General features: G+C 33.7%; 1 protein-coding gene across 1 annotated transcript in view; it reads left to right on the forward strand.

The window, feature by feature from the left end:
• The window catches only part of LRP2 (LDL receptor related protein 2), a 236,218-nt gene that overhangs the window by 16,224 nt on the left and 192,150 nt on the right, over nucleotides 1-27,844 (forward strand). The window contains exons 2-3 of the mRNA XM_074302211.1: nucleotides 23,461-23,568; nucleotides 25,010-25,132. Of these exons, the coding sequence (XP_074158312.1) occupies nucleotides 23,461-23,568; nucleotides 25,010-25,132 (231 nt within the window). The remainder of the gene's footprint in view (nucleotides 1-23,460; nucleotides 23,569-25,009; nucleotides 25,133-27,844) is intronic.

Raw genomic sequence — 27,844 nt, forward strand, 5'->3', positions numbered from 1 at the left:
AAGATCAAAGGGGATAGGACTGCCAGTTGGTATTCATGGGAAAATGATAAGAGCTAAAGGAGATAGGAGGTAAGTGGTTTTAAGATGTTGTTTCTGTTTTTCTTCAAAAGAGAATGATCTTTGGATTAGAAAGAAAATAATGGCTACTAGAACTTGATGTCCAAGATAGTAGATAGGTCATAAATGGGTATCTAGCTTTCCTTGATGACTTCAAGTCACCATTCTATGATGAACAATTCCCATTCTTCAGAACCGAAAGCAATGATAGATGTAATTTTTGAGCAACTGTTAGTGGTCTTTGCAAAACCTGGAATAAAGAAAAAAAGGCATAAAATGTATTAAAAAGAAAGATCTTGGCTAATAGGATCAACATTATAGAAGGGCAAATTTAATGGTTTTCTAAAAAGGAAAGAGAATACAACTTGTAACTCCAAGCCAGTGAGCTTGACTTTGATTCCTGAAAAATTTCTAGAAGGTTTGTTTTGCTATAAGGAATCCTTAGGGAACATCTTGAAAAGAAAGTAATCACAAAAAGCTTTGTAAAGAACAGGTCGAGTCAGATTAACCTAATTTTCTTCTTCTTCTTCTTCTTTTTTTTTTTTTTTTTTTTTTTTTTTTTTTTTAAAGCAAGGTTATGAGGCTAGTAGATCAAGGGAATGCGGTAGACATAATTTATCTAAACTTTGGCAAAGCATTTGGCAAAGTTTTTTCACACTCTTTTTTTTTTTTTTTTTGGTGGAAAAATATAGAAAGGTGACTTTCATGGACTTTAATTTAGACATGGGATTTTTACTAGATCCCATGAATAATTTTTAATGATTGGAAGGAGGACTTTAGTAGGAAAATCCAGAGATCTGTTTCATTATACATGGTTTAACTAATTTTTTTAAATCAGTGAATTGAATAAAGGCATGCTTATCAGATTTGATGATGATATAAAAAGCAGTAAGTATAGTTAACACCTTGCATCATAAAATCAGGTTACTCCAATGGAAAAAAAAAATAAGTAGAAGTAGAAAATGAATGCTATCATTGAGACAAAGAAATATAGAATTATCCAATGTTGACTTAGAAGGGGCTTTTGAGATAGTCATGACCTTCTCTCTGAAGCTCTCATCCATCTGTATTTATTTTGAGTGTATCATTTTATGTGTGTGTCATTTCCCTCATTTGAAAGTTGCTTCCTTGAAGATAGGGATTTCTTCTTTTTCTGTATTTCCAGGACTTAGCACATGGGAGGAGCTTATAAAATGCTTATAGATTGATTGGTTAATTTTAAATGTTAGAATCACTTAAGAAGAATTGTGCTGAACCAGTCATGAATTCCATTGTAAAGCATTTTATCCACATTTAGCAGGATTTTTTTTTTTTTTTTTTTGGCATTTTTGTTGAGGTCATTGATATTAGACTTGTAGGTGATGTGTGTGTAGCCACTTATGTAATATGATTTTAGGGAGACCTACAAACATGAGCTTGGGATCTTTGGGGCAGGTAGATGATGTAGTGGATAAAGTGCTGGGTCTGCAATGAAGAAAACCTAGTTTAAATTCTCCCTCAGCCATTTATCAGCTATGTGACCTTAGAACAAGCATTTAACCCCTATTTTGTTTCAATATCCTCAACTGTAAAATGGGGATGATAATAACATCTATTTTTCAGGGTTGTTGTGAGAATCAAATGAAATAGTATTTGTAAAGTACTTAGCACAACTTAACACAGTGCTTGGCACACAGTAGGTACTTAACAAAACCTTATTCCCTTTTTTTCATTTATCCTTTGTTGCCATGAGCAAAGGCTATAATCTTAAAAATTTTCTCCTGTAACTACTGCCCTGCACTTTCAAAGATATATAGAGAAATACTAGTCATCAATTTGTACCCAGAGAGATTTGTAAAGGATTCTAAAGGCTTTTTTTTGCTTTATGTACTTTTGCTGTTGCTGTTGCTGCTCAATCATATCTGACTTCTTGTTACTTTATTTGAGGTTATATTGGAATGGTTTGTCATCTTCTCTTTTGTACAGTCCATTATACTTTCACCTATTCTCACTTATCCCAAACCTGTCTTCGTTTTCACTGGGGTCTCCTATAGCTTGATTCCTCCCTGCTTCTTCTCTGCATTGCTCCAATTCTATTTTCACTTCTCTCCCTTCCTTCTCTCTTATTCTCCTCTTCTAGTGAATATCTCATTAAATCTTTCACCAGTTCTGTTTGATCATTCTCCTGGCTAATCCTCATTATCCACTTCTACTCCCATTCCTAAGGTGGCAATTACTGTGGGAGGAAGTCATTTCTAGTGAAACAAACCCACAACAGATTGGGCCTTTTAAAAAAAATCTGAACTTTTTCTTTGCTTATTGTAATGTGTTACATGTTCCTAGTTACTTGTTGAAAATTATTTCACTTCCTTGAAGGTGTTTTTTTCATATTTCATAAATGTCTTTTCAACTCAAAAGTTCTTTTTTAACCTGTCCTATTCTGTATTCCTCTTCCTGCCTCCTTTCATGAAGTAATCTGTCCTATTCTAATTATATTCCCTGCAGTCTAGCACATTACTTTCACATTTATTCATCATTCCCCCCTTGCATATTCTATACTCCATACTGTTGAGGTTGGGAAGGGGAAATCCCAAGAGTTTGGGGTCATAGACTGGTGCCACAAGGTGTCTCAAAAAAAATTGGCAGGCTTGAACCCATTTCCTTGTCAAGGGGAAAAAGTTTATTGTAATTGTAATGCGGGCTAACTCCAAAAAAAATTAGTTAGGAAACAGAAGCAAAGAGACACATTTATCCAGCTTTCTATCATTGACATGCTAATTCTATGACCCAGAAGTAGGAGAGGAGTGGTCTATTCAGAATCAGATTGTGTTCTTAGATTGGGATTGTGGGAAGTCCCTGAGGCAGACTCCAAAACCAAAATATTTAATATTTACTGATTTAGAACAGAATCCCCCCTCCATCCCAAAAATCAGGGGCCACAAAATCATATTATATCAATACAAAATGGTCAAATGCTTTTCCTCAGATTTAGCATTCCTCCCAACTCTATGACTTTGCAGACTGTCCCCAAGATCTAGAATGCCATTTCTCATCAGCTTTACCACTTAAGTAATTTTTCCTCTATTCAAAGCTGAGCTCTTGTGGTACTTTCTATAGGTAGTCTTTCCTGATTCTTCTAGTTCAAGGGTTCTCAACCTGGGTTCTGAGAATGAAACACTTTTTTTGATAACTTTATTTCAATAGAATTTGTTTCCTTTGCAGTCCTATGTATTTCATTTTTTGCATTTAAAAATATTATTTGGAGAAAAGGTCATTATCTGCCAGAGGAGTCCAAGACATACAAAAAGTTAAAAAGCTCTGCTATAATTATTAGTTCTTTTTTTTTTTTTTTCAAATTATCTTATGTCCTTATCTGTTTTCATGGAACATCCCTTCAATAGGATGTAAGCTCCTTGAAGTAGCTTCTTCAAATCTAGAAGAATATCTTTCATGTAGAAAACTTGTTGGATCCTCACAAATGCTTCTTATTGAGACATTCAAAAACTTAAGATGATTCCTGAAGCTTCATATAAATTATAAAGAGAGGAAACCAGTTTCTAAAAATACAAACTTATAGTGAGTTACATATACCTCCTATATCTGGGATCTGATGCCTATTTCCCTTTTTTAAGATACTGATAGCCTGTTGAATTCTTGAAAGAGATTGACTAGAAGAATGAATTGTACTAATACTTTTCATTCCCTAGTTTGTAAACTTTGAAGCCTTCTTTGATTAGTCTTTTCCCTTTGTCTTACTCCTTACTTATATTCAGTTGCCAAATCTTGTCAACATCAGAATATCATTGGAGTTTCCTTTTTTGTTCCCCTGCCCTCTAAATTTAAGAGTCATAACTTCTTTATACCTTATCCTATTTTAAATACAGTTTTTAATTGTCCCCCTCCTCTAGTCTTTCTTCCTTCATTAGACTCCTAGGATAATCTTGTCAATGCTCAGCTGCTATCAGGTCCTTTCCTTGATAAAAAGAAAACTCTCCTAGTTCTCAATTACCTATGGGATAAAACACAAACTCCTTATTGTGGCATTTAAAGCTCATAACAAACTGCCCCAAATTATCTTTCCATTTTATCTTACATTACCATTTATGTATTCCAAGTATATAATTTTGTTGTATTCTTTCCTGCTTCTGTTTATTTTTTACTCATGGCATTCCCTAATCCTGGAATGAGCTTTCCACTCCCCCATTGTTGCTATCCTCTTCAAGGTCTGGCTTGTCAACGATCCTCTTTGAGAATAAAAGATGTGCAACAAAAATGAGTGGTACCTGATCCTCAGAAAGAATTAATTTCTCCTTGAATTTCTCACAGCAAATGTTCTAATTGGTGGTGTAGCTATTTGTGTATTGTCTTAATTTTCCCTTATCAGCATGGATAGTTAGGAATAGCATAGTATTTAGAATTTTGAACTTGGAGTTAGTAAAATGTGAGTTCAAATGCTGTTTTACACATTAGTTAATTGCTTGAAGTAAAAATATTTTCCCTTAGATTTAAAAAAATCCTCTTGTTTTTAGTAATAGAGAATAAGAAAAATAATTAGTAGGATGCTATCTCCATTAGGTTGTTTTTATATGTAGCATATTTTGAGCTAAAAGATCTAAGGGCAAGTATTGAATGAAGATCACAAATATCTTTAGTAGTTCTAGAAAGCATTTATTTTCATTCCTTTGAACTTGAGATCTGCAGAAGCTTTCTCCTTTCTCCCCTCCCACTTAAATAACAAGCCTTTCCAGGTTAGTTTCTCTTTGATTAGAACTTTGAATTTCTTTACTCCCTCAATTCCATGGTTTATGTAAAAGTAGAAATAGGATGGTTGAAATCAACCTGAAGCCATTTTTTAATCACATAAAATTAATTAGAGCTTTTCTTATTGTAGAATATCTTTATTGAAGTTAGAGCTTTCTTTTTTTTTTTTTTTTATTATGCTAGCTAGTTTTTGTAATGAAAGTATGTGCTCCCCATATACCATAAGTGCACAGAGTGACTTGAAAGGGAGATACTTAGGTTGCTAGGAGATACTTACCTTGATCTATAATAACAGTGGTTGGTTATTTTAGGGGTGTGGGAGAGAAAACTAACAACTAATAGGCTCAGTAAAAATCTTTTGTATGAGGTGGCATTTGATTTGAACTTTGTACCTAGGAAGTCAAAGAAGTGAGGGTGAAGGAAGATGAGCTTTGCAAGAATGCTGTTCAGTTTAGGTAAAGGCACAGAGGAGAGAGATGGAATAAAATATATATTACCAAACAACAGGTGGATAAGTTTGGCTTAGTTACAGACTATATGATGGAGAATAATGTGAAGTAAGTCTGGAACGATAGATTGGAATCACATTGTGGAGGGTTTTAAATACCAACTAAAGGAGTTTGTATTTTATCCTAAAGGCAATATAGGAAACCACTAGATCTTTTTGGAAAATTAATTAATCAGTTTATTCTTAGCAAGGGAGTGAGTGAAATAAGGAAACTTGTGCTTTAGGAATATCAATTTAATTCTCTGGAAGACAGATTGAAAAGGGAGAGATTGGGAGTAGAGGTCAATTAGGAGGCTAATGTGAAAGGTGATGAAGGACTCAGGTAGGAGAGAACAGCTGTGAGCAAAGCTGTGGAGGTGGAATAAATAAGATTAATAACTGATTTTTAGGGTGCAGCTTTGGAAGATATTTGGTTAAGAGGCATTCCACAGAATGTTATTGTCAGCAAAACCCAAGAAAGAAACAATATTTAAAAGGAAGGCATTATATAGTGCCAAATATTTTTTTTTTTAGGACTCCAGAAGGATTGAATTGAGCAAATGTGAGATCATTTGATAATTTTGGAGTTTGCAATTTTAGTTTAGTGGTGAGGTTGGATACCAGATTACAAGGGATTAAAATGTAAGTGAGATGTGAGGGGATGAAAGCAAAAAATGTCAGTGATTTTTTTCTAGGAGCTTGTTTGTGAAAGGAAGAAGAGATACTGGATAAAAACTTGAGGCAATGGCAAGGCCACATAAAAATTTTATAGGAATGGGGACAGTGTTTGTATTCAGTAGAGAAAGAGCTGAAATCCTATAGCTGATCAACTACAAAAAGAAGTTGAAAATGTGAGAGAAGGAGACCCACAGAACACACCCATAGGAACAAGAAAAGACAGGGGGGAGGAAGGGACAGACAGAGACAAATATGAAAGAGACAAAGACAGAGAGACTGAGATAGAGACAGAGAGATGGAGAGACACACAGAGATATTGGGGAGAAGAGACTGATAGCCTCAATTTTTTTTTTTTCGGTAATGCACAAGGTGAGGTTCTCAGTTGAGAAGCAAGGGTTCTTTAGATGGTTTGAAAAAAGAAAAGAAGGTTTGGAATGGATACTGTGAGAAAGGTAATAGTCAAACAGTGAAGAGAAAAAAAAATTATCATGTAGTTGTGAAGGCACAAATGAGATAACAAATTTGTAGGGAATACAATTAACACAATCATGTGATTTTTATCCGACTCTCAGTAGGAGGAAACGGTGTATATGGTAGTGGTTATCTAATATTAGGTATTTGAAGGGGATGAGTAGCAATAAGACAAGGAGAAAGGGGATTTAGGATAACATTATTTTATAAGTTAGAAAAAGATAGTTTAAGAAGGGAAAGTGACACCAAAGGACTAGACTTTAGGTTTTTTTAAAACCAATCTCATGATCCTCCTGTTTCACCTTTTCATTTCAACTTTTAATGTTGAAAATCTTTCTAAAGTCAGAGATTCTTGAGTCTAGATTAAAATGACTCTTATAATATCTGAAGTGACATATTAATTTGAGATTGTTTTTTATGTAATTCAATTTGACATTTGACAGAGGAATAACTGAAAGCCGGAATAGTTGCATGACTTGTACAAAGTCTCATATCCAATTTATTTTTAGTAGTCTTCCATTTTTGAAAATAAAAGTATTGAAGATAATTGAATTATTATTTAATACTTGTCTAGGAGATATAGATACTGATTAGAATGAAAAACCAGAATTTTTTTTTTTAAATAACAAAATAAATCTCTGATATCTCATTTTCTTGGGACTACCTCTTTCTTCTAGAAGTATAGATAAAAATGCCACTTAATAGATGGCTCTGATCCGTTGTGTTAGTTGTGTTCCAATGATTAGCCAAACTTTCTGTATTTAATTTTTGGTATATTAATAAAATTGGAATCACAGATCCTTGTTTTACCTGAAGTCACAGTTCTAGAAAATGATATTTCTGTGACTTAGTAGCATGTTTATATGTAGCATGATCTAGTGGCATGCAGTATGCTTGGGATAACTCTATGTGACATTGTTTTTTTAGGTTTGTTGGGAACAGTTAAATAGTTAAAATAAACAGACCAAATGAAACAAAAGGAAATAGGCCTTGGGTTGGTTCTTGGGTTACTGTTTTTATAATCACCAGGGATAAACTTAGAAACAAGTTTGTGGGTTGTGGGTGATTTTCCCATTGTGATATTACCCATGTCGTGTCACTGTTGGAATCTCTGACACCATGTCACCCCTAATGGCATCACCTAGTGATGATAGAATGTTGACAAATTGTCCACTTGGTGTTATGCTGCCTCAGGTCATCATCATCACATTATAACACAAAGTGATGACATTTATAGGGTCTGAAAAGTTATTTGAAGACCTATAAATGCTACATAACAAACCAGGCCAAAGGATTTCTGGCACAAGAGATAACCTGCTAGGAAGACCTGACCTCAATTTCTTTTTAGTTTATCCTCCAGCCTGCTAAAAATCCATATGGTAAGTAAGATTATGGAGGTTTAGATGAATTTGCAAACACATTGGATTTTACCATATGAAGTTTCCAGGCTAACAAAATCAGCTAGTCACTTGAATCAGTATGAGAAAAGTGAAATCCATGTATTTGTAAATGCAAATTATATTTTGCATTTGTATTCATTGGTATTCACTTTGTGACTTCAATAACCATTTTCTTACTGAAATCCCTCGTCTTTCGAGCCTCATTTTACATCTTTTTTATTATCTTAGTACCTCTTCTCCAAAGGATTTCCAAATTATATATGCCTATCTTTAGTTGTGGAATCCAGAACTAGATACCCTCTAATTAGTAACTGATCAGGTCTAAGAAATATGAGGATGATTAGACTTCATGGTATTGATTCTGCTTATGCATTGTACAATTATGATATAAAAATTGAGTCTGTATGTATATTTATCTATCTCTTTTTCTCTGTCTCTTTGTCTCTGTTTCTGTCTCTTTGTATCTATTTCTGTCTGTCTCTTTGTCTTTGTCTGCCTCTCTCTCTGTGACTTGGTCTCTATCTTTTTCTCTGAAGGCTGTTGTCTCTAGGGGAACTGAAAGCAAGTAATCTGTTATTATTAGTTTATATTTCATGATTTGGATGTGAGTGACAAGCCCTTTGCCTTAGATGTCAGAAGACTTGTCTTCTAAATTTTGACCCATTAATTAACTATGTGAACTTGGACAAATTATCTAGCCTTTCTGGGTCAGTTTCTTAATCTGTGAAATGGGGCAGAGGAGCTTTGATGGTCTCAGTTCTCCTGTAGCTTTAAAATTCAATAATTTTATAGAGATATTTATTTTCTATCTTTCCTATTAGAAGGTGAGCTTCTTGATTGCAGGATCTGTCTTTTATCTTTCTTTATATCTTCAATGTTTAACACAGTTCTTGGCACAGAGTTGGTAATTATGAAATGTTTATTGACTGACTATGGTATTTAAATATTTGTGGCAAGAAATCCTTTTCCTTTTGAATAAGTACTCCAGTGTTAAATGAATTGATGTTTGTGCATAAATCTTGTCCAGAAAAAAAAATTCAGATTTACCTGTGTGATCCTTTTGGTCAATGATAATAGTACTAATAATGATAGCTAGCATTTATATGTTGTTGTTTAGTCATTCACTTGTGTCCAACTCTTTGTGACCCCCAAGGACTATTTTTTCCATGGAATTTGTTTTTTTTGGCAAAAGATACTGGAGTGATTTGACATTTTCTTCTCCAGTGGATCTTTTTTTTTTTTTTTTTTTTTTTTTTTTTTGGTCAGAGTTCTTCATTATGATAAGTCCATCTCAGGTAATTCTGCAAGGCATAGTTCATATTTTCACTGAGCTATGCAAGCCATAACAAGGCTTGATCCAGGAAGGTTTTTAGACAAATGGGTTGAATGACTTTAGGATCTTACAGCTAATAAAGTATATGAGTCTAAATTTGAACTCAGATCTTGTCTCTAGAACCAGCACTCTAGCCACTCTACCACCTTGCTGTCTCAGCATTTATATAGTACCTGTATGTTCCAGACACTGTGCTAAACAGTTTATAATTATTATCCTCATTTGATCTTCACAAGAACAATGGAGGTTATTATTTTTATTTTACAGTTGATAAATACAGAGATAAATAGAGATTAAATAGTATGTCCAAAGATTTACAGTTAGTATCTCAGGTCATATTTGAACTCAATTCTTCCTGACTCCAAATCCAGCACTTTCTCCTCATACCTTTATATAAACAGATTCTAATGGTACGTTCATAATACAGTATATATTATTCTTTTTTTTTCCCTGAGGCTGGGGTTAAGTGACTTGCCCAGGGTCACATAGCTAGGAGTGTTAAGTGTCTGAGACCACATTTGAACTCGGGTCCTCCTGAATTCAAGGCTGGTGCTCTATCCACTGCACCACCTAGCTGCCCCAGTATATATTATTCTTATTTATGTATGCATCTTTCTTGATTGATGAAGGTTCCTTAAGGGCAGGGACATTTATTGGACATCATGCCCTCTTCTGTGGTTAACATGGTGCCTTGCACACACTTGGGTTTGTTAGTTTGTTGGACTGAATTAAATGAATTTAGCCTTAGGTAGGCAAAGTGCCATTAAAGGTCAAGAATACCATAGAAAATTTCAAATTTATGGTGAGGTAAGACAAAATATTCCTAAAATGTTAAAATATTACAGACCACTGAGGAATAAAGTACTTATGGATTTTTTTAAAAAAGAAGTTCAATGTTCCTGGTATGCAGTGACTCCATCCAAGTAGCACTTGCTGGCCACATTTGGAATTAGGCCAGTGCTGAGTATCAATGAATTGCCAAGTTGTGCCATCCCTGAATAGGAAAAAAATGGAGGACTGTGATTTATGAATATGGGGAGTTAATGAGCACTGAATTTTAGATTTCATTTGCCTTCAATATCTCTATTTTAGTCTTCGCCTCTGAATTTTTCTTTCCCTCACATTTCTCCTATCTTTAACATTTTATAATGTTATAAGAGCACAAATTTAAGGTTGGAAAAGAACTTAGAAGCCATCTAGTTTAATCTCCTCATTTTACAGATGAGGAAACTGAGGTATAAAGAAGTCAATACTCACGACCAACAAATGTACGAACTAGGTTTTTCTGACTCCAAGTCTAGTGTCCTATTCAAGTCTATGCCATATTATCTTGGGCTTATGATCTTGGGCAAGTGATTTAGTTCTGAGCTTTAGTTTTCTTATCTGTTAAATGAAGATAGTACTATCTACAATTTTCCTCATTGGGTTATTGAGATAATGTATCAATGTACTTTGTAAAAAATCTTAAGAGTGTTATCAGCAAATATAAAGTATTGTTACTAATGTTAGTAATTTTACCTGTAGCTTAGTTTTGAGACCAGTTCTTTTAAGGTAAGAGAGCATTTTCAGATTACCTGTATGGACTTTTGGGAACTAGGATCCAAGTGAGAAATAATATACTCTCACCTCTGGGAGATTTTATTGTGAGGCAAAAGTAGGCCCTACAGTAGGGGCTTTGGAAAAAGTATTTAATGAGTTGATTTGCTTTAGAGGGATATGAAGGAAGTTTGATGGAGAAAGACAATGATCCATTTTGAGGGGGCTGGGTAATGAAAGCTATGTGTTGAAGATGAGCTTTTTCTGTCTAATAAATCACCAACTAACATTACCTAACTAGTCTTCTTCTAGTGACAGCTAAAGCTGATGAAGTATTTTCATTTCCCTCTTGCTTCATTGCTTTTATCTCTGCTTGTATAAGGCAGACATTTATTCCTAAGTTATCTATAATTTCTAACTTAATTCACATCTTTGAAAGTGTTTTCTCTTTATGTATAATATGTGATGGATAGTAACTTCTTTGTGATATATTAGTAATATATAGGGAGTAAAAATGGAGGACACCAGTGACTGGCAGGAGAGTTTAACTAGGTCAGAGATTCAGATATCTATTCTAAATGTTGAGTTCCAAATTGAGGATTCTAGAGCTGTATTTGTTAGAGGATTTTATGATGATTTCTATTAATAATTTTTATTTAAAAGCTCCTAAAATAGTATATATAGAGAACCATGTAGCTCAGGATCAAGTTGTCCTTGGCTAAAGAGTACATTATTACTGTAATAGAGCCAGATATCTTAGACCACAGATGTGTCCAGCAAATTTCCCAGTTCCAAACTATGGGCTGCTTAGAGATCAGAACTAGAGGGAAGATCATCTCTTTGGGTCATCTACCCTTGGGGAATGAGAAAAGTGCAGTTAGGAAAATATTTTCTAGTTTCCTTTACTAGTGGGAGGAAGGAATTAAAATAAAGTAAAACAAAAAATCTCTGTGCCTAACCAAACCTTGCTTTGCAGTATGACCATGACACCATCTAGTTACATATCTATGAGACAAGTATTTTAAACCAGAAAAAAATAATATTATGAGAAGTAGTAAGAACGTTATTCTTTCTGAATGCTCTGGGTCAATAAATAGATTGCTTGGATAGAAGAAGATGCCAATCAACCCGAGTTGAATCTTAAAAAGGAAGTGAAAGATTATGAGAGGTAGAGTGAAGAAAGAGCACATTCTAGATATGTACCCTATGCAAAGGCATCAAAATGAGAGATGAAATTTTGAGTTTGAATTTGGGGAGCAGTGGTGCATGAAGGTGAATAATAGGAACTATCTAGAATATATAGGTTCATTGTAGTTAAAACTGAGAAAGGTTTAAAATACCTAACTGAGGAATTTGTATTTTATCCTAAAGGCAATAGGGAACCATCATGTTATAGTTAAGAACTGGCCTGTTATATCAACTATAATTGAAAGATAAGTAGGCTACCCATGTGTGTGTGTGTATGTGTGTATGTGTATGTGCATGTATACGCATGTGCTTGATAGCTCACTTGTCATAAAGATAGAGTTACTGGTAAATGATTTCTTCTTCTCCTTTCCAGTATGGAATTTCATTCCAGAATTTTATAAAGATTTAAAACATTAACTAGGAAATCATTTGGAAATCTTTTGGGAAATTGGGGCAGGAAATTGACTCTTGAATATGGTGTTCTATATTTTTTTGGTACTTCTTCAAAATGTCAAAAAATCTGCTTTCTCATCAGAATAATTTCTTCCTGTATCAATTCCTACCTTTTCACGTCTTAATTATGGTTCTATGAGTTGTGATAGTCTTCAGAGGGTAATTTTCTTTGAATTTAGCTGGCCTGATCCTGAGCCAGGCATACTGTTCCAAGTTAGGTTTTGACTACAAATCATTCTAGCTTGGTAGGATCAGGCATAGTTTATAGATCACTGGCATAGCCTTTGAGATCCCAGGATCACTTCTATATCATGAGAAGCTGTTGGAGGAATTTATTGGAGTAAAATGTTAAATTATTAGATATATAAAATATTAGATTAATTATTTCTTTAAACACCTCAAATTCTCTGAGATTTGGTTTCCTTTTTTTTTTTTTTGCATCCCATGAGTTGTTTGGATAGGAAGTAAACATCTACTTAGTACATAGAAAGGAGGGTCTTTGTGTATGTTTTCTTTCCAGCAAAATATTATTAGAGGGGGATACCTCAAATTAGTTAAATAAATGTTACCATTGTGTTTAGTTCATTAGGAAGTATTGGAAAACCACCTCACTAAAAGTATCTACAGATAAAGTTCAGATCATAGAATCATAGAATCATAGGAACATAACAATCAATAGGATCTTACAGTTGGAAAGAGGCCATCTAGATCAATGTAAGCAGCAATTCCTCTTTCAACATTCATTTCTTGCTTGAAGACCTCTAGTGATGGGAAACTTATTACATCCTAAGGCAGCCCATCCTTCTTTGGGATAGCTGTGTTAGGAAAATTATCTTTTTATTAAGGGGAATTATCTTTATAAATTCTCCCCAACATTCATAATTATTTAATATTTTGAACTAAGTTATCCAGTATGATTTACTAAACACTTAACTTTTGGATCCCTTTGGTAACTACTTGGAGGATTATTTGGTTCTATTAGGAAATAAAGTGATTATCATTTATCTGCTTTTGAGGAGGAGGAGAACATGGGAAGGAAGATATTTGAAAATTCTTTGTGCTTGCATAGCCAAATAGCAAAACCAACAAATCAAAACCAAAACAACAAAAGCAAAAAGAGTATCAAAAAGATGTTATATCTACTGTTCTGTTTTTTTTAAATAATAGTGACTCTAAGTAAATAAGGAATAAATTATGGATTTCAATCTTGGATGTTTTTTAATGTGGTAATTTTCTCTGAATGGATAAGCAGATATAGACTCTGACTGCTGGGGAGAATTCCAGAGTTAAGCAAGCAACTCCTGAGTTAAGATTCTTTATCATAATCTCAGTGAGTTGATTTCAACATGCTGGTACTAGCAGTAGAAATACAGAATTACATAATCCTCAATTTTCTTTGGATATTTCATTATTTATGAGTGAGAAGGGTGTGTGTGTGTGTGTGTGTGTGTGTGTGTGTGTGTGTGTGTGTGTGTGTGTGTGTCAGAGAGACTTCCTTGGCTTGTGTCTTTCATATACTATAAGGAATATGAGACCCTAAGTGTCCAAATAATGTGTCTTTATAATTTCAGATATAGCTAGAGCCATCTGCATCCAAAAAGAGAACTGTGGGATTGAATGTGGATCACAACATAGTATTTTCACCTTTGTTATTGTTGTTTGCTTGCTTTTTTCCCTTTCTCCTCTTTTTTATCTTATTTTTCTTTTGTAGTATGACAAATGTGGAAGTATTTATAGAAGAATTGTACATTTAACATATATTGGATTACTTGCTATCTAGGGGAGAGGGATAAGGAGAAGGGAAGGAGAAAAATTTGAACATAAGGTTTTGTAAGGGTAAATATTAAAAATTACCTTTGAATGTGTTTTGAAAATAATAAACTATTAAAAATAATTTAAATTTTACTTTAGGTTGAAATGACTAAAAGCCTGATTGTGAAGTCAAAAGAATAGGATAGAAGGCATAAAAGGGATAAGAGGAAAGATGGATTATTATTTAAATGAAGAATGCAGAAGAAAAAGAAAAAAAAATGTAGATGAGGTCAATAAAGTCCTCTGCCTTTCCCTTTGCTATGCAATCACATAAATGAATATGCACACACATACCACAAACTAGAAAAAGTAAGGTAGAATGGATAAAGCATTGGATTCTAAGTACAGCTTCAGGTCTTGACTCTTTTCTCTTTCAATGGTCAGCTTATATAAGTAATTTCCTTTCTCACTGAGCTTCTTCTCTTTGACATAATGAATAAAGCACCGGATATGGAATCAGAAGGACTTAAGTTTGAATCCTTTCTCAGAAACTTGCTAACTATGGCCCAGGGTAAGTCATTTAACTTCTTTCAACCTCAATTTCCTCAGTCACAAAGTGTGATGATAATAGCAGCTTCCTCATAGGGCGGTTATGAGGATCAAAGAGATTATTCATGTAAAGCTCTTTGTAAGCCTTAAAATGCCATATAAATGTTAGCTCTAAAGTGAGGGAGTTAAATTAGATGGTTTCTAAGATCTTCTGATTCAAAATGTCATGATACACAGTAATGCAGTCTAGAGTGTTCTAGGTTGTGGTACTTTATGTTCTTGTGGTTTTTGATTGGTTTCTTTAGAAAGGAGTTTATTGGAGTGATTGTTGAAGGGTAGTAATATAGTGGACAGATGGAATGCTGGTCCTGGAATGTTGGATAGAACACCATCTTTGTTTTGCATTCTTTGATAAAATGGGTTCTAATCCCATCTCCTTCCCTCCATCCCTCTGTTCCTCCTCTTCCCTCTCTCCGTCCTTCTTCCCTCCCTCTCTTCCCTCCCCCCCCCCCAGAGAAGGTTCCCTTGACTTTAGGTTTTTTTTTTTTTTTTTAAATCTATAAAATGGGGAGTTGAATTGGATGACTTCTAAGGCTCATCCAGCTTTAAATCTTAAATCCAATGATTCTTAACTTGATTTATGTGATTCTGGGGCAATAATTGAACCTCATTCTTAATTTACTCATTTAGGGATAGCAACACTTGTGCATTCACCTTAAAGGGTGGGTGGGAGGAAAGCCCTGTGTAAAAATCCTATATATATGGTGAATTAATAGTCTCAGGCAAGTATTTAGCAGCCATTGGTACCAACTGATTTAATATCATGTAACAATTGAAGTCTATAGTATTTTAAAGTTTTCAAAGTATTAACAATCCCTCTGGATTCTTACAACTGTATGAGGTTCAGTAGTATGTATTATGTATATTTTGTAGAATGGGAATCCGAGGTGCATAGAGATCCTGTGTCTTGGCTAGGCTTACACAGCTAATTAGTATAATCAAACTCTATCTTTCTGACTCTGAATCTAGTAGTACTTCTTCATTTACATGATATTGCTTCTCTCATTATAAGATGTGTCTTGGAAGAGCAATATTGTTTTACTTCATATACTTCACAGGATTGGAAAATTATTATGGCTATCCTATCTTTTCTTTGGGGGAACTCAGGTGCATCATTGTTACTTATTACAATGGAGATTGAATGAAATATCCATTTTATATCTTCTAGGGACATAGCTACCTTTAGGCACAAAAAATACAAAATAAATTTGCTCTGCTAGCTGTAAGATTAAAAAAGAAACATAAAATAAGAATATAGGGAGCACTATTTGGTGTTGGGCTAGTCATTTTGGTAGAAGTCTGATACAGTAAATGTGTCTGAGGTTTTTTGCTCCCTTTCTGCTTGTCTTCCCTCTGCTGTCCTAGGTTCTAATTTCATCAGTCTCCTTAATTATTTAGAACTGCAGCCTTGGAAGTGAGGTCCAGATAAATGGATTGTAGCATGGAGACATTGAACAGACTCTAAGGGGGAAGTTGGATTATTCTGATCTTCATCCATTAATGAATAATTTGACAGCTTGTAGATTGTACTAAAAGGAATGGAAGTATTTTGGTCCATGCATGGCCACAAGTCCCTTATACTAGTTTATACTTTTCCAGGATAGCTTTGGATATCATAATAGTTTGGAATTAAAATGATCTTGCTGCCTAGAGTCTAACATTTTCACCAATTTTTCTAAAAACAAAAACAAAAACCTAATCAATCATTCATTAACAAATATTTACTGCATTCCTGCTTTTTTTGAGGACACTGTTCTAGGATGAAGGAGGATACAAAAGAGGACAAAGTACAATATCTGCTCTCATGGAATTTATACTCGAGTAAGAGAGAGAAATCAAGAGCAAAAAAAGCCAAAAGCCAACTATAAAGTAGAATATGATGTCTACATGAAAAGTACCAACAAAGTATTATGGGATTTAGGAGAAAATGTACTTTATATTTGGAAGATTTGGGGAAAACTTTGTAGAGGATGTGGCATTTTTAGCTGGGCCATGAAGAACATATAGGAAATGGATGAGCAGAGATGTGGAGGGAGTTATGTGAGTAAAGATACAGATAAAAGAACAAGGGACCTCTATTTGGGAAATCATGAATAGCAATATGTTTGTACTTAATTGTATCCTGCCTAATATTTTAATTTAACTTTTTACATCAGAATGTCTTCTCTTAGCCAAAGCTGTAAGCTCTTGAAGATAAGATCCATTCTTCATAGTTCTGTATATCCCCCACAGCATCAATGATAGTGCAGATCTTCCCTCATCTAAGCAAATATAGCCCTTGTAAAAAAAAATGCACAAAGAAAGCAAGTTCCCACATTGACTATGTTTGAAGATAGTTCTTATTCTTTATCTTAGTCCATCATCTCTCACGCGAGAGGTGAATACCATGTTTTATCATTAGCCATCTGCAATCCTGCTTAGTACACTGCATCGATCAGAGTTCTTATCTTTCAAAGCAGTTTTTCATAGACTAGAAGTCTTTTAAAGTCCCTTTATTGCTCTCCTAGATCTTCTTGTGGAACAATCTGTGGGAGGTACAATCATATAATCTGAGTTGGAAGGGACTTTAAAAGATTTCTAGTCCATTTCATAGCTGAACAGAAATCTCTACAGCATATATGACAAATAGTTGTATAACCTTTGTATGAATGAATTAAAAAATTGTTAAGTGCTTACTATATGCAAAGTCATATAATCAGTGCTGGAGATAAATAGAAAAAAAAAAGACAATTCATCTCTTAAAAAGCTCACTGTAATTGGGAAAGACACCATATTAGGAGGTTACAAGTCAAATGAAAAGGCCCAGTGGTCCCTAGAGTTCCATAGTAGAGAATTTTCTTTAATATAAATTACATTATTTCTGATATTGAACTATTTGGCAATGCCAATAGCATTGTTGGTGAGGCCCTTCTTTTCTCAATCCAATAGCTGTGTGGGTTTTAGATTGTAGAACTGTAGTACTTGCAGGATAGTTGACATGTCCCAGGTCACAAGGGATTGCTTTCCTAGAAGATGATAACTGTGACTATGCTGGACTGCTAGCCCCACTGATAATCTGGAGGAGTATAATCTATACTGAGGCTCTTAGGCTTACATGTTTGGTGACAACTAATTGGGAATACTGGTGCTGTAGGTGGTAGAAATGGCAGGCTTCTTCTTCACAATGGCTGTTTCCATTAATAGTTGAAGAGGAGGTCCTGCTAGAAGCAGGACATTTGGTTGGAGGATAATTCCTGGGGCTGGTGCATTGGGCATCCCCCACTAGAGCCTGAGGGAAGATGATAGTGAAAATGTTATCATGAATGATACCATGGCATGCCCAGAATTACATAGCTAGAAATTCAGGAAAATGAATCTTTCTGACTCCAAGAGCAGCATTCTATCCATAAATCCTGAATCCTCTTACATCTTGACAGACCTTCTCTGAATATTTCTTTTTTTTGCCATTTTTATTTTTTATTATAGCTTTTTATTTTCAAAATATAAACATGGATAATTTTTGACATTTGCCCCTACAAAACCCCATGTTCTAATTTTTTTTCCTCCTCCCCCCCTTCCTCAGATGGCAAGTGATCCAATGTAGTTGAACATGTTTCAGATTGTCAGCATCTCTTCTAAAATAATGGTAATGAAAAAGTGAAAACAATAATTCTTATAAATAGGTATTTTATTGATCAACTAAAAATGGTACTACTTTAAAATATCTGTGATTTCCCAGATCACAATCTGTGATTGGTTTTAATGTTTCCTTTGCCTGGATCTTAACAGACTGTTGAATTTCTGGGCCAAGAAAAAAAAATCTATCACTTGATGACCATTGTTCTGGTGATGAACTTATTTGAATTTCCTCAGCTTGATCCTTGAACAGAAAATGCATATCCATTTCCAAACCTAAATTACATGTTTTTGTAACTCTTAAATTTTGTTTATATTTTGTATATACTTTTATGTCTATATTGTCTCATCCTGACAAAATGTAATCTCCTTGAACACATAAACTGTTTCATTTTTGTCTTTGTATCTTTAATAACCTATCATATTCTTGGATGTTCAGTCATTTCAGTCGTGCCCTACTCTCAGTTACACTATTAGGGTTTTTATTTTTGGCAAATATACTAGAGTGATTTGATGTTCTTTCTGCAGCTTATTTTACAGATGAGGAAACTGAGACTAATAGGCTTAAGTGACTTGCCCAGAATTACATAGCTAGAAATTCAGGAAAATGAATCTTTCTGACTCCAAGAGCAGCATTCTATCCATTGGGCTACCTACATACCCTTACAAGGGGACAATTTGATTTTATTTTCCATGCCTTTCTGTAGCTTTAGCTGAGGTGGATCAAAATAAATCATTTCTCTCCAACTCTTACCTTTGATTGTTGTTTATCTGAATCATTTGGAGGGCTTTTCAGTAGCAAGCAATGTAGTGTAAAGTCGAAGAAATTAGTAAATGGTTAAATTTCTTTTTTCAGGAATGTTTTGTTACTTTGAGAACCAAACCCATCACTTGATTTCTGAACACCAGTGATCTCTAGTCCTTTGATGATCCAACTACATCTATCTAGAGCCATCTAGCTGACTTCCATATTTCTTCTACTAGACTATAAAGTTCTTGAAGGTGTAGTTTTTAACTCATTCAGTTAATGCACCTGTCTTTTGTTGGTAAAGTCTAAATGCTTATTCATACTTCTGTCTTTTCATTGAAGTTGTACTTTTTGAAAGATTCGAAAATTAAGATAATTTTAAATTGGAAAGGTTATGATGAAAAGAAACCAAGGGGTTAGTATTCAGTAATTACTCTAAGCTGTTATTTTTCAATCTGATTTCTCTTAACAAGAATTTTGACTTGAAGTGTGGGTTGAGCCAGTAGTGCTGGTAAATATTTAACAACTGGCTCTAGATGGGAGGGTGGGGGGTGGAACTTAAAGTGTGGGTTAAGCCAATAATGTGTTGTAAATTTTTAACAACTGGCTGTCTGGGGAAGGAAATGTGTTCATGACACACTTTGAAGTTTAATCTGTATTATTAACACTATATATTTCTATAGAACAACCCTCTCAATAAATAAAGCCCTGATCTTGTAGTACTTGTCAGTTTTTGAGTTGTAAATGCCCATCCTGAAAATGTAACAACCAGGCCTCTCAAGCAAGTTTGAGTTAGCTCCAGCAATTTCAGAATACAGAGAATGGCTTATAAGAAGTAGTGAAGCAAAATCGTATCTTGATTAAAGATAATTAAAGATGAGTTTTTTCAAGAGTATTTTGTAAATTTTGGTAAACATTTTTGAAGTAAAGATACTTAGACCCAATACTTTAAAGTTTTAAGTCATAATTTAGCATGTTAGGTTGGCTTTTTCCTGAGCTACTGGACATCTGTAGACAAATAACTTTCTTAGTACTTTACCTTATTATACCAATGTCTAGCATGATGACTTGCACATATACTAAAGTTCTTTACTATTAAAGGGCTTCTTGCACAACAAAGTAGGAATAGGATCACATGTCATGTAATTAGTTTGTGAGGAAAAAACAAATTTTTGCAAAACTACCTAGAAATCAAAGTGAAGAGAAGATAAAATATAATATCTGTGACTTTTTTTTTTTTTCTTTTTTCTTTGGCAATTGTGGTAAGTGACTTGTCCAGGGTCACACAGCTAGGGCGTGTAAAGTATCTGAGGTCAAATTTGAACTCAGGTCCTCCTGATTTCAGAGTTGGTACTCTATCCATTGTGCCATCTAGCTGCCTCATCCATAACTATTTTTTAAGCTCTTTGCATTTTTTCAAGGGAGGATAGTTTTCCCACTTTCTGATTCAGGGAATATTGAGATTTCTTACCTCAGCCAGAATTTTGTGTCTATTAAGAGGCTTCATGGCAAAAAAAAAAAAAAAAAAAAAAAGAAAAGAAAAGAAAAGAAAAAAAAAGTCTTAGTTTATTCTTTTCCATAAAGATATTTCTAATAGTTATTTGGAACTTGTAACTAGGAAGGGAAGATTCCTACTGAAAGATGAATTTGAGGAATGAATTACAGAGAATTTGCTGATACATGAATAGATAGGCCTTGTTGCATTGTTTATCTGAGATGGTTTGGGAAGATTAGAAATGTATTTTAAAGTATTAAGTTCCTAAAAACTTTCTTGCTTAGAAAAAATTCCATTAATATTTAATGTCCTCAAACATATAATTTTCCTGTGTTTTCTAAGAATTCATTTTGGTATATATGTATATTTATTTATTTATGAATGAATGTCTTATGTCCTATTAGGAATGCTTTAGTATCTTGTGCTTTAGGAAAAAAAATGACCCCCTAGAATTCAACTGTAATAAATATTTCTGGGGAAATTTTAGTGATTTATATATATGTTATATATAAAATATATATTACATATCTATATCTAATCTATACTTAAAAGAGCAACTTGTTTCTTTTCTATGTGCATTTTCTTGAAAACATTTTCTTTGTAAACTAACATATTTTTCATTTAGAAATATGAACACTTTATAAGTAGACTGAACCTTATTATATTGCTAACATTTTTCCAATCAGAAGTTATTAGAAACTGGTGAGACAAATACACTGCATTTACAAGTGGATTAAGTTGGATTACCAACAATAGTCTTAATTGATAAAAGTGATTTAATATATGTTGTGTTAACAGTTAAACCTCCACAGTCCCTAATCTGCAATGGAAATATTGCTTTGTAGGGCAAAATCCAATGAGAGGTTCTGGGATTCCAGAGTGAATTTGTACATTCCTTAGGGCATTTTTGCAAGGGAGGTTGTTGTGTTTTAAAGGTAGTTGATAAGAGACCTGCACCACCAACCCCAGACCTGCACCACCAACCACCATCATGCATTAGTCTATAGAAGGTATTTGGGTGTATGTACTCCTGTACCACTCTGTACCACCATTTAGGCAAGGGAAATTTCTGACCATTTGCAGGATACATTATAAATCAGGATGTCACTACCAGACAATCAGATTTGAACATTCCATGCACAAAGTAGCCTTTATCCCCTAGGAATAGATCACTTAACTGTGTTTATGTGACTCTGTCGATTTGCCTTTCGTTTACATGAAGTCAGGATAATGCATTGTTTATTTTTTCTAGGAGTAGGTGGCTATGGTGTATATTTACCTGATTTTTGATTGAGTTACAAAATAATTGAAATTGGTAATTCATCATAATTAACACATGATGAGATATAAAAAAAATACAAACACAAATGCCAAAGAGTTACCCTCTACCTTATCCCTGCTACCTTGGACTCTGCAAAGAGAATGTTTTTTGAGTCCTCTCCAAGATGTTTCTGTGCTGGTTGCTTTCTTTAAAATTCCCTGCTTGGCACAAGATGCTTAGGGAGGTCCTTGGCTAGACATTTGGGTTAACTACAGAGGATTTACTTCTGCCAAGTTAGTGCCACTTGCTCCAGAAGACTTATTAAAAATCTCAATAAATATTTGTTGACTGAATGAATGGATGGATGGATGGATGGATGAAGTTTTAGACATTATAGTATTTATGTTCTTTTCACATTACCAAGAAAATGTGGGGATGCTTTAGGGAGCATCTTTAGGGAGAAACTTGAATCCTTTGATAGACCCTAAGTTAATTTGTCTTCTAGAAAGGATCTGAGACCTAAAATTTTGTGGAAAATGTCTCAAATACTTACTTAAGACTTATTTTTCTGAGTCTAAGAATAATATAGCATATTCTTAGGTATGCGATCCACAGTGATGATCTAATTAATTTGATTATTTAGTAATTTGTCCCCGAAGTCTTGACCCATGTGTTTATTATGCTTTAATAATACTATTGGATCATTATTTGCAAGAAAATTTGATATACATGTTGAAGAATTTGGTATAAATGATATTGGAAAATAGAGGTGGACTTATAGTAGCAAAAACAATATAGTCTATTTCAGATTTATTTTTCCTTTTTGACCTAACATCAATGTTAAATTTAAGCTTGAAAGACATCTCAAAGGTCATTCTCTTTATTTTACAGAAGAGGAAATTGAGGGTGATAAGCAATTTTTCCAAGGTCACACAGGTTGTGACAGAACTAGGATTTAAATTCAAGACCTATCATCACAAAATCCTCATCATTACTATAACTTAGATCATTATGGATTGGCAGAATACAATATTTCCTTGATCATCTCTTTTTATTTTCATTTGGAAAAGAAGTCATCTCTGTCTCTACTACTCTACCTCTACTCTGCATTAGGTTACTATAATTTAGTTATATAAGTCTATTTTTCTATGTGTATGTTTAATAAAAAAGTTGGAAAAAGGACAAAGTAAAGGATTTAATGTAAATTTAAAGAGTTTAAAAGTTCAACTTGAATTTGGTGTAAAATCTTACTTGCTTTTTTTTTTCTTTTAAACAATACATTGTAGTAGAAAAGTCATTGGATTTTATTGGATTTTCACTTAGAAGGAATTGAATTGGATTTAGGACTGTGCTACATATAATTGCTTAACTTTGCACAAATCACTTCATCTTCTTAATACTATTTCCTCATTGGTATAGGAGTATATTGTTTGCTTTACCAACCTCACAGGGCTGTTGTAAGAAAATTGTGAACCTTAAACTAGTATTCAAACATTGATTGTTATTATTATTGTATATCTTTGAGATAGTTTGGGATTATGATGCAAAGGGATGGCAAAAGAAATTCACTACTTTTTTAAAATCACAGCTTGAATTATTAATTAGTTTTCTCCTTTTTTGGGGGTGTTGTATTACAGGATGCAACAGTGGGCAATTCCGCTGTGGAAATGGTCGGTGCATTCCTGCACACTGGAGGTGTGATGGAGCCAAGGATTGTTCAGATGACACAGATGAAATAGGCTGCCGTAAGTGAGGAATTAGGATAGGATTGTGAAGAGGAGTATGAAAATTCATTTTATAAATATAAAAACTTTGGGGACATTTAAGACTCTAGGACACAAGAAGTATTATTAGTTGAGAACTCCAGATGCTCACTGTAGAATCCAAGGGAAGGACTCAAGTCTTTTGAATTCTGTAACTGTGATGGAAATGGGCACATCCTCACTGTTAGGGTGTGGATCACATCTTCACCATTCTAATATTTACTTCATGGCCATGTGCTAGAAACTGAAAATGTTCCTGAAGGTTTTTGGAAGCATATTGACAGCAATTTTTGTTCATTAATTATGCACATTTTTCTAAAAAAGAAAAATCAAGAGAGTATTGATTGGTAAATGAATGATTCTGGCTTTTGGCCTAAATGGAAGCCCATTTTTATATAGAAAGTCTGTTTGAAATACCACAGAGGAGCTAGAATAACTGATAGTATGGTTAGTGTGCTGGATTATCTTTCCAAATTTAAACCTAGTACTTGTGCTTCCTGTGTCCCTCCTTCCCATAACTGCCTTTTAACCTTAGGCTTCAACAAATAGAAAAAGGAAAGGACTGACTGAATCTTAAAATTGTTGGAGGAACTATAGTACAATGTTTGGATTCCCATTATACTATTTGGGAATGTCTGAGCATAAATAGGAGAATGAGTAAATATTTCATACCATTCAATAATTTTCTTATGGATATAAGTGGTACCTATTTGCCTGCTGATGTAGTTACAATTAAGATAGAACAATTTGGAATATCCCCTGTCCAACAATCCATGCAATAGTATTCTCTTTTTAGACATCATTTCTTCACTGTAGAATTTTTTAAAAGTTAATTTGAAAGTTATAAATGTAATTTCATAATTTGGTTCACTCTTTATAATATGAAATGAGCGAATTTTTGTTTCATGTGTAACTTTTTTCTTCACATATTTAATAATTTTTGTTTTTCTAGTGACTTGTAAAAATAATTTTAAACTTTTTTAAGCTCCAAATTTTTCAGTTCTAAGTTTTTTGAATTCTAAATTCTCTTTCTTTCTCTTTTCCCTCACCCTTCCTAAGATGGGAAGCAATCTGATATAGATTATACATCTTCCATATATTTTTATTGCATTATTTTGGATGACTCATTAGTGTATTAAAACTCTGGTTGAGCTCAAGAAAAGATCACCTATCATAGCTATGAAAAAATAGAATTGGATTTAGTGATCTCCAAGATCTCTTCTATTTCTATGTAGTAGAATCCTATATTTCAGTGATTATTCTTAGAGCTACAGGTTCCTTTGTACTGTATTGCTATACTTTGTACCTAAAGAGCATTACATAGAATTTTATGGTCACAAACTTGTTCTTATAACTTTAAATTTATTTTTAAAACTCTTTTGCTGAATGTGGTATGCTGAGTAAATTTTCTGCTTTGTTCTAGCTCATCCTTCTTGTGAGGCAAGCCAATTTCAGTGTCACAGTGATGGGGAATGTATCCCTCGGGCCTGGGTTTGTGATGATGAAGAAGATTGTGATGATGGATCAGATGAACATCAGCAGTGCCGTAAGTATTTACAGCATGGCATTGCTTGAATAGGATAAATAGGGTCATATAAATTTAGAGCCAGAAGATCAACTGCTATCACTGTCTCATTTTACAGATGAAGAAACTGAGGTTTGAAGAAGGTAAAGATTTGTTGAAATATATATAACTAGTAATTGGCAGAACCAAGGATTTTCATTTAGGTCCTCTGACTCCAAACACAGTGCTCTGCCCATATTTCATATGAACATGGAATGATATTTTACTTTGTCATTGATACAAAACATTTGATCTAATTTAACTGCTCATAAATGTTAACTAAGAGGCTTAATAGTTGAGGAATCACAGAACCATAGCATTTCTTAGTTTCTTAATAGCCATCTAATCCTTGTCAGACCTGAAAAAGAATTCCTTCCCTGCAAAATCCTTAACATCAGTTGTTATTCACTCTTTTCTTTTTTTGGAGGACCTCCAGTAAGAAGGATCCCATTTTTCTTATGAATAAGCTGTTACATCGTTTATGTTAAACCTATGGAAGCTGTCCTTTTGCCACTTGCACCCATTACTCTTAAGTTTCTCCTCTGGAGTTAAGCAGAACAAATATAATCTTTAATGCAAATGAAGAGAGATACTTGAAGACAGATACTTGAATATCAAGGAAACCTGTGCAATCTAACTAATAATAATAATAACTCTGGAAACAAAGTGCTATACCTTTCAGCTCTTTATTGGATTATACAGAGGCCAAACTGGAGATCCTTTTGGTCCCTGTCCTTTGTAGAGTTATATCATTTATGGAAGCTGTGGCAACTCTGGGGTTGAGAAAGGAAAAAGGAAGAGACTCTCTTAATCTACTTCTTTGAAATTTGTTTCATGCATACCTCTTGCCATTAATTTTCCACTCAAATCAGTTTGCGTTTCCTGTATTTATCTTTTATATATTTGTACATAATTGTTTGCATGTTCTCTCCCATTAGATTGTGAAATCTTTGACAGTAAGGACTGTTCTTTGCTTTTCCCTGAATCCCCAGTCTTATTATAGTAGCAAGCACATAGTAGGTGCTTAGTGAATGCTTACTGATTTAACTTGACTTTGGATAGAATAAAGTTGGATGCTTGGATGGAGGGCCTAAAAATGACAAGAATGACATCACTGGTGGTTTCTCCTTTGGTTCCTGCTCTTGCCATTTTTCCCTGGATGAGCTAGAAACATAGTAAGGTTAGAAGTGAAAATTACCATAACTTGTACTTTCTGGAAGATTGAGGTTGTGGAATATAATTTAAAAAAAACTAATTTCTAATCTGGCTAAGCTCACACTAGAATATGGTAATTGAACTTAACACATTTGATTTTAGGGAAAGGTACAGGAAAAATGGCAATTCTATTATAAATAATCAACCTACAAGAAATAGATTGAATAATTACATCATTCTGTAATAATATTAAAACATCCTTGCATTTTTTGTTCTAAATTATTCTTCCCCTTTCTTCCCCTTCCCTAATGAACATTTTACATTTCAAATTCTTAAGGATAAATTATTGGATATAACCTTATTAATTTTTATATTAGAAACTCTCTAACCTATTAATGTTTTTAACAAATAAGTCTTTAGAAGTATATAGATAAGAAAACCAAGAAGGGAATTGGTAAACAGTAGTAAGCCAACTTATATTTTTGTGCATAGTTAGAAATGTCAGTAGATTTAAAAGTTTTTTGCATTTGTTTGTGAGACTACTATAGACATTTACTTTCATATTATAGGTGACTGATCCTAAGCATCCGTGATTTTATTGATTTAGTTATTCCCTCTTTAACATCAACATCCATCCTGCCTGATATATTGGCTTAGCAGATAGGGAAATGATATTGGAGTCAGATAAATCTTTCCTTTGATATATACTGGTGTGTGGCCTTGGACAAGTAACTTATAATCAATGTCTGAGCTCCAGGTGGATATGTGACCTGGATATTAAAGGTCACAATATAAACAAATTAGAAAAACGTGGACAAAATTACCATATCAGATCTAAGGTAGTAGAAGAGTTCATGACCAAATAAGGAATAGAAATGATCACAAAAGATAACATGGATAATTTTGATTACATAAAATTTAAGATGTTATTACATAAACAAATCAAATAAAGCTTAGATAAAAAGAAAACAATTAACTAGGGAAATATAACAAATTCTTTGATAAAGGTCTCATTTCTAGTATTTATATAAAGAGCTGATTCATATTTATAAGAATAACTTTGTAAGACTAGAATTTGAAGAACACTTTCCATTTTATGTTGGAATTTGTATATTGGTAGATGCTCCCTATTCCACTGAAATCAAATTGGAACAACAAAAAAGCAAAACAAAAAAATTCAACCTATATTGCAATTTTCTATGATTTAATTTTGTTATTGTTTAGTCATTTGCCAGTTATGTCTAAATCTTCATGACCCCATCCAGATAATTTTATAGATGGGAAAAAATAGGTAAACAAGTTTAAGTAACTTGCCCAGAGTCACACAGTTAGTGTATGAGGTCAGATTTGAACTCAGGAAAATTATTCTTCCTGATTTCAAGCTGTCACCTAGCTAGCATTGTCTTTTATGATTTAATAATTAATGATAATTCACATTAATATTGTGCTTTACAGACCTCTAATTTTAATTTCACAACAATCTTGTGAGATCGATAGGTACTATAAGTATTGATATCTTACAGATGAAGATGAAGAAAC

The sequence above is a fragment of the Sminthopsis crassicaudata genome, chromosome 3, assembly GCF_048593235.1.
Source record: "Sminthopsis crassicaudata isolate SCR6 chromosome 3, ASM4859323v1, whole genome shotgun sequence".
NCBI classification, from domain to species: Eukaryota; Metazoa; Chordata; class Mammalia; order Dasyuromorphia; family Dasyuridae; genus Sminthopsis; species Sminthopsis crassicaudata.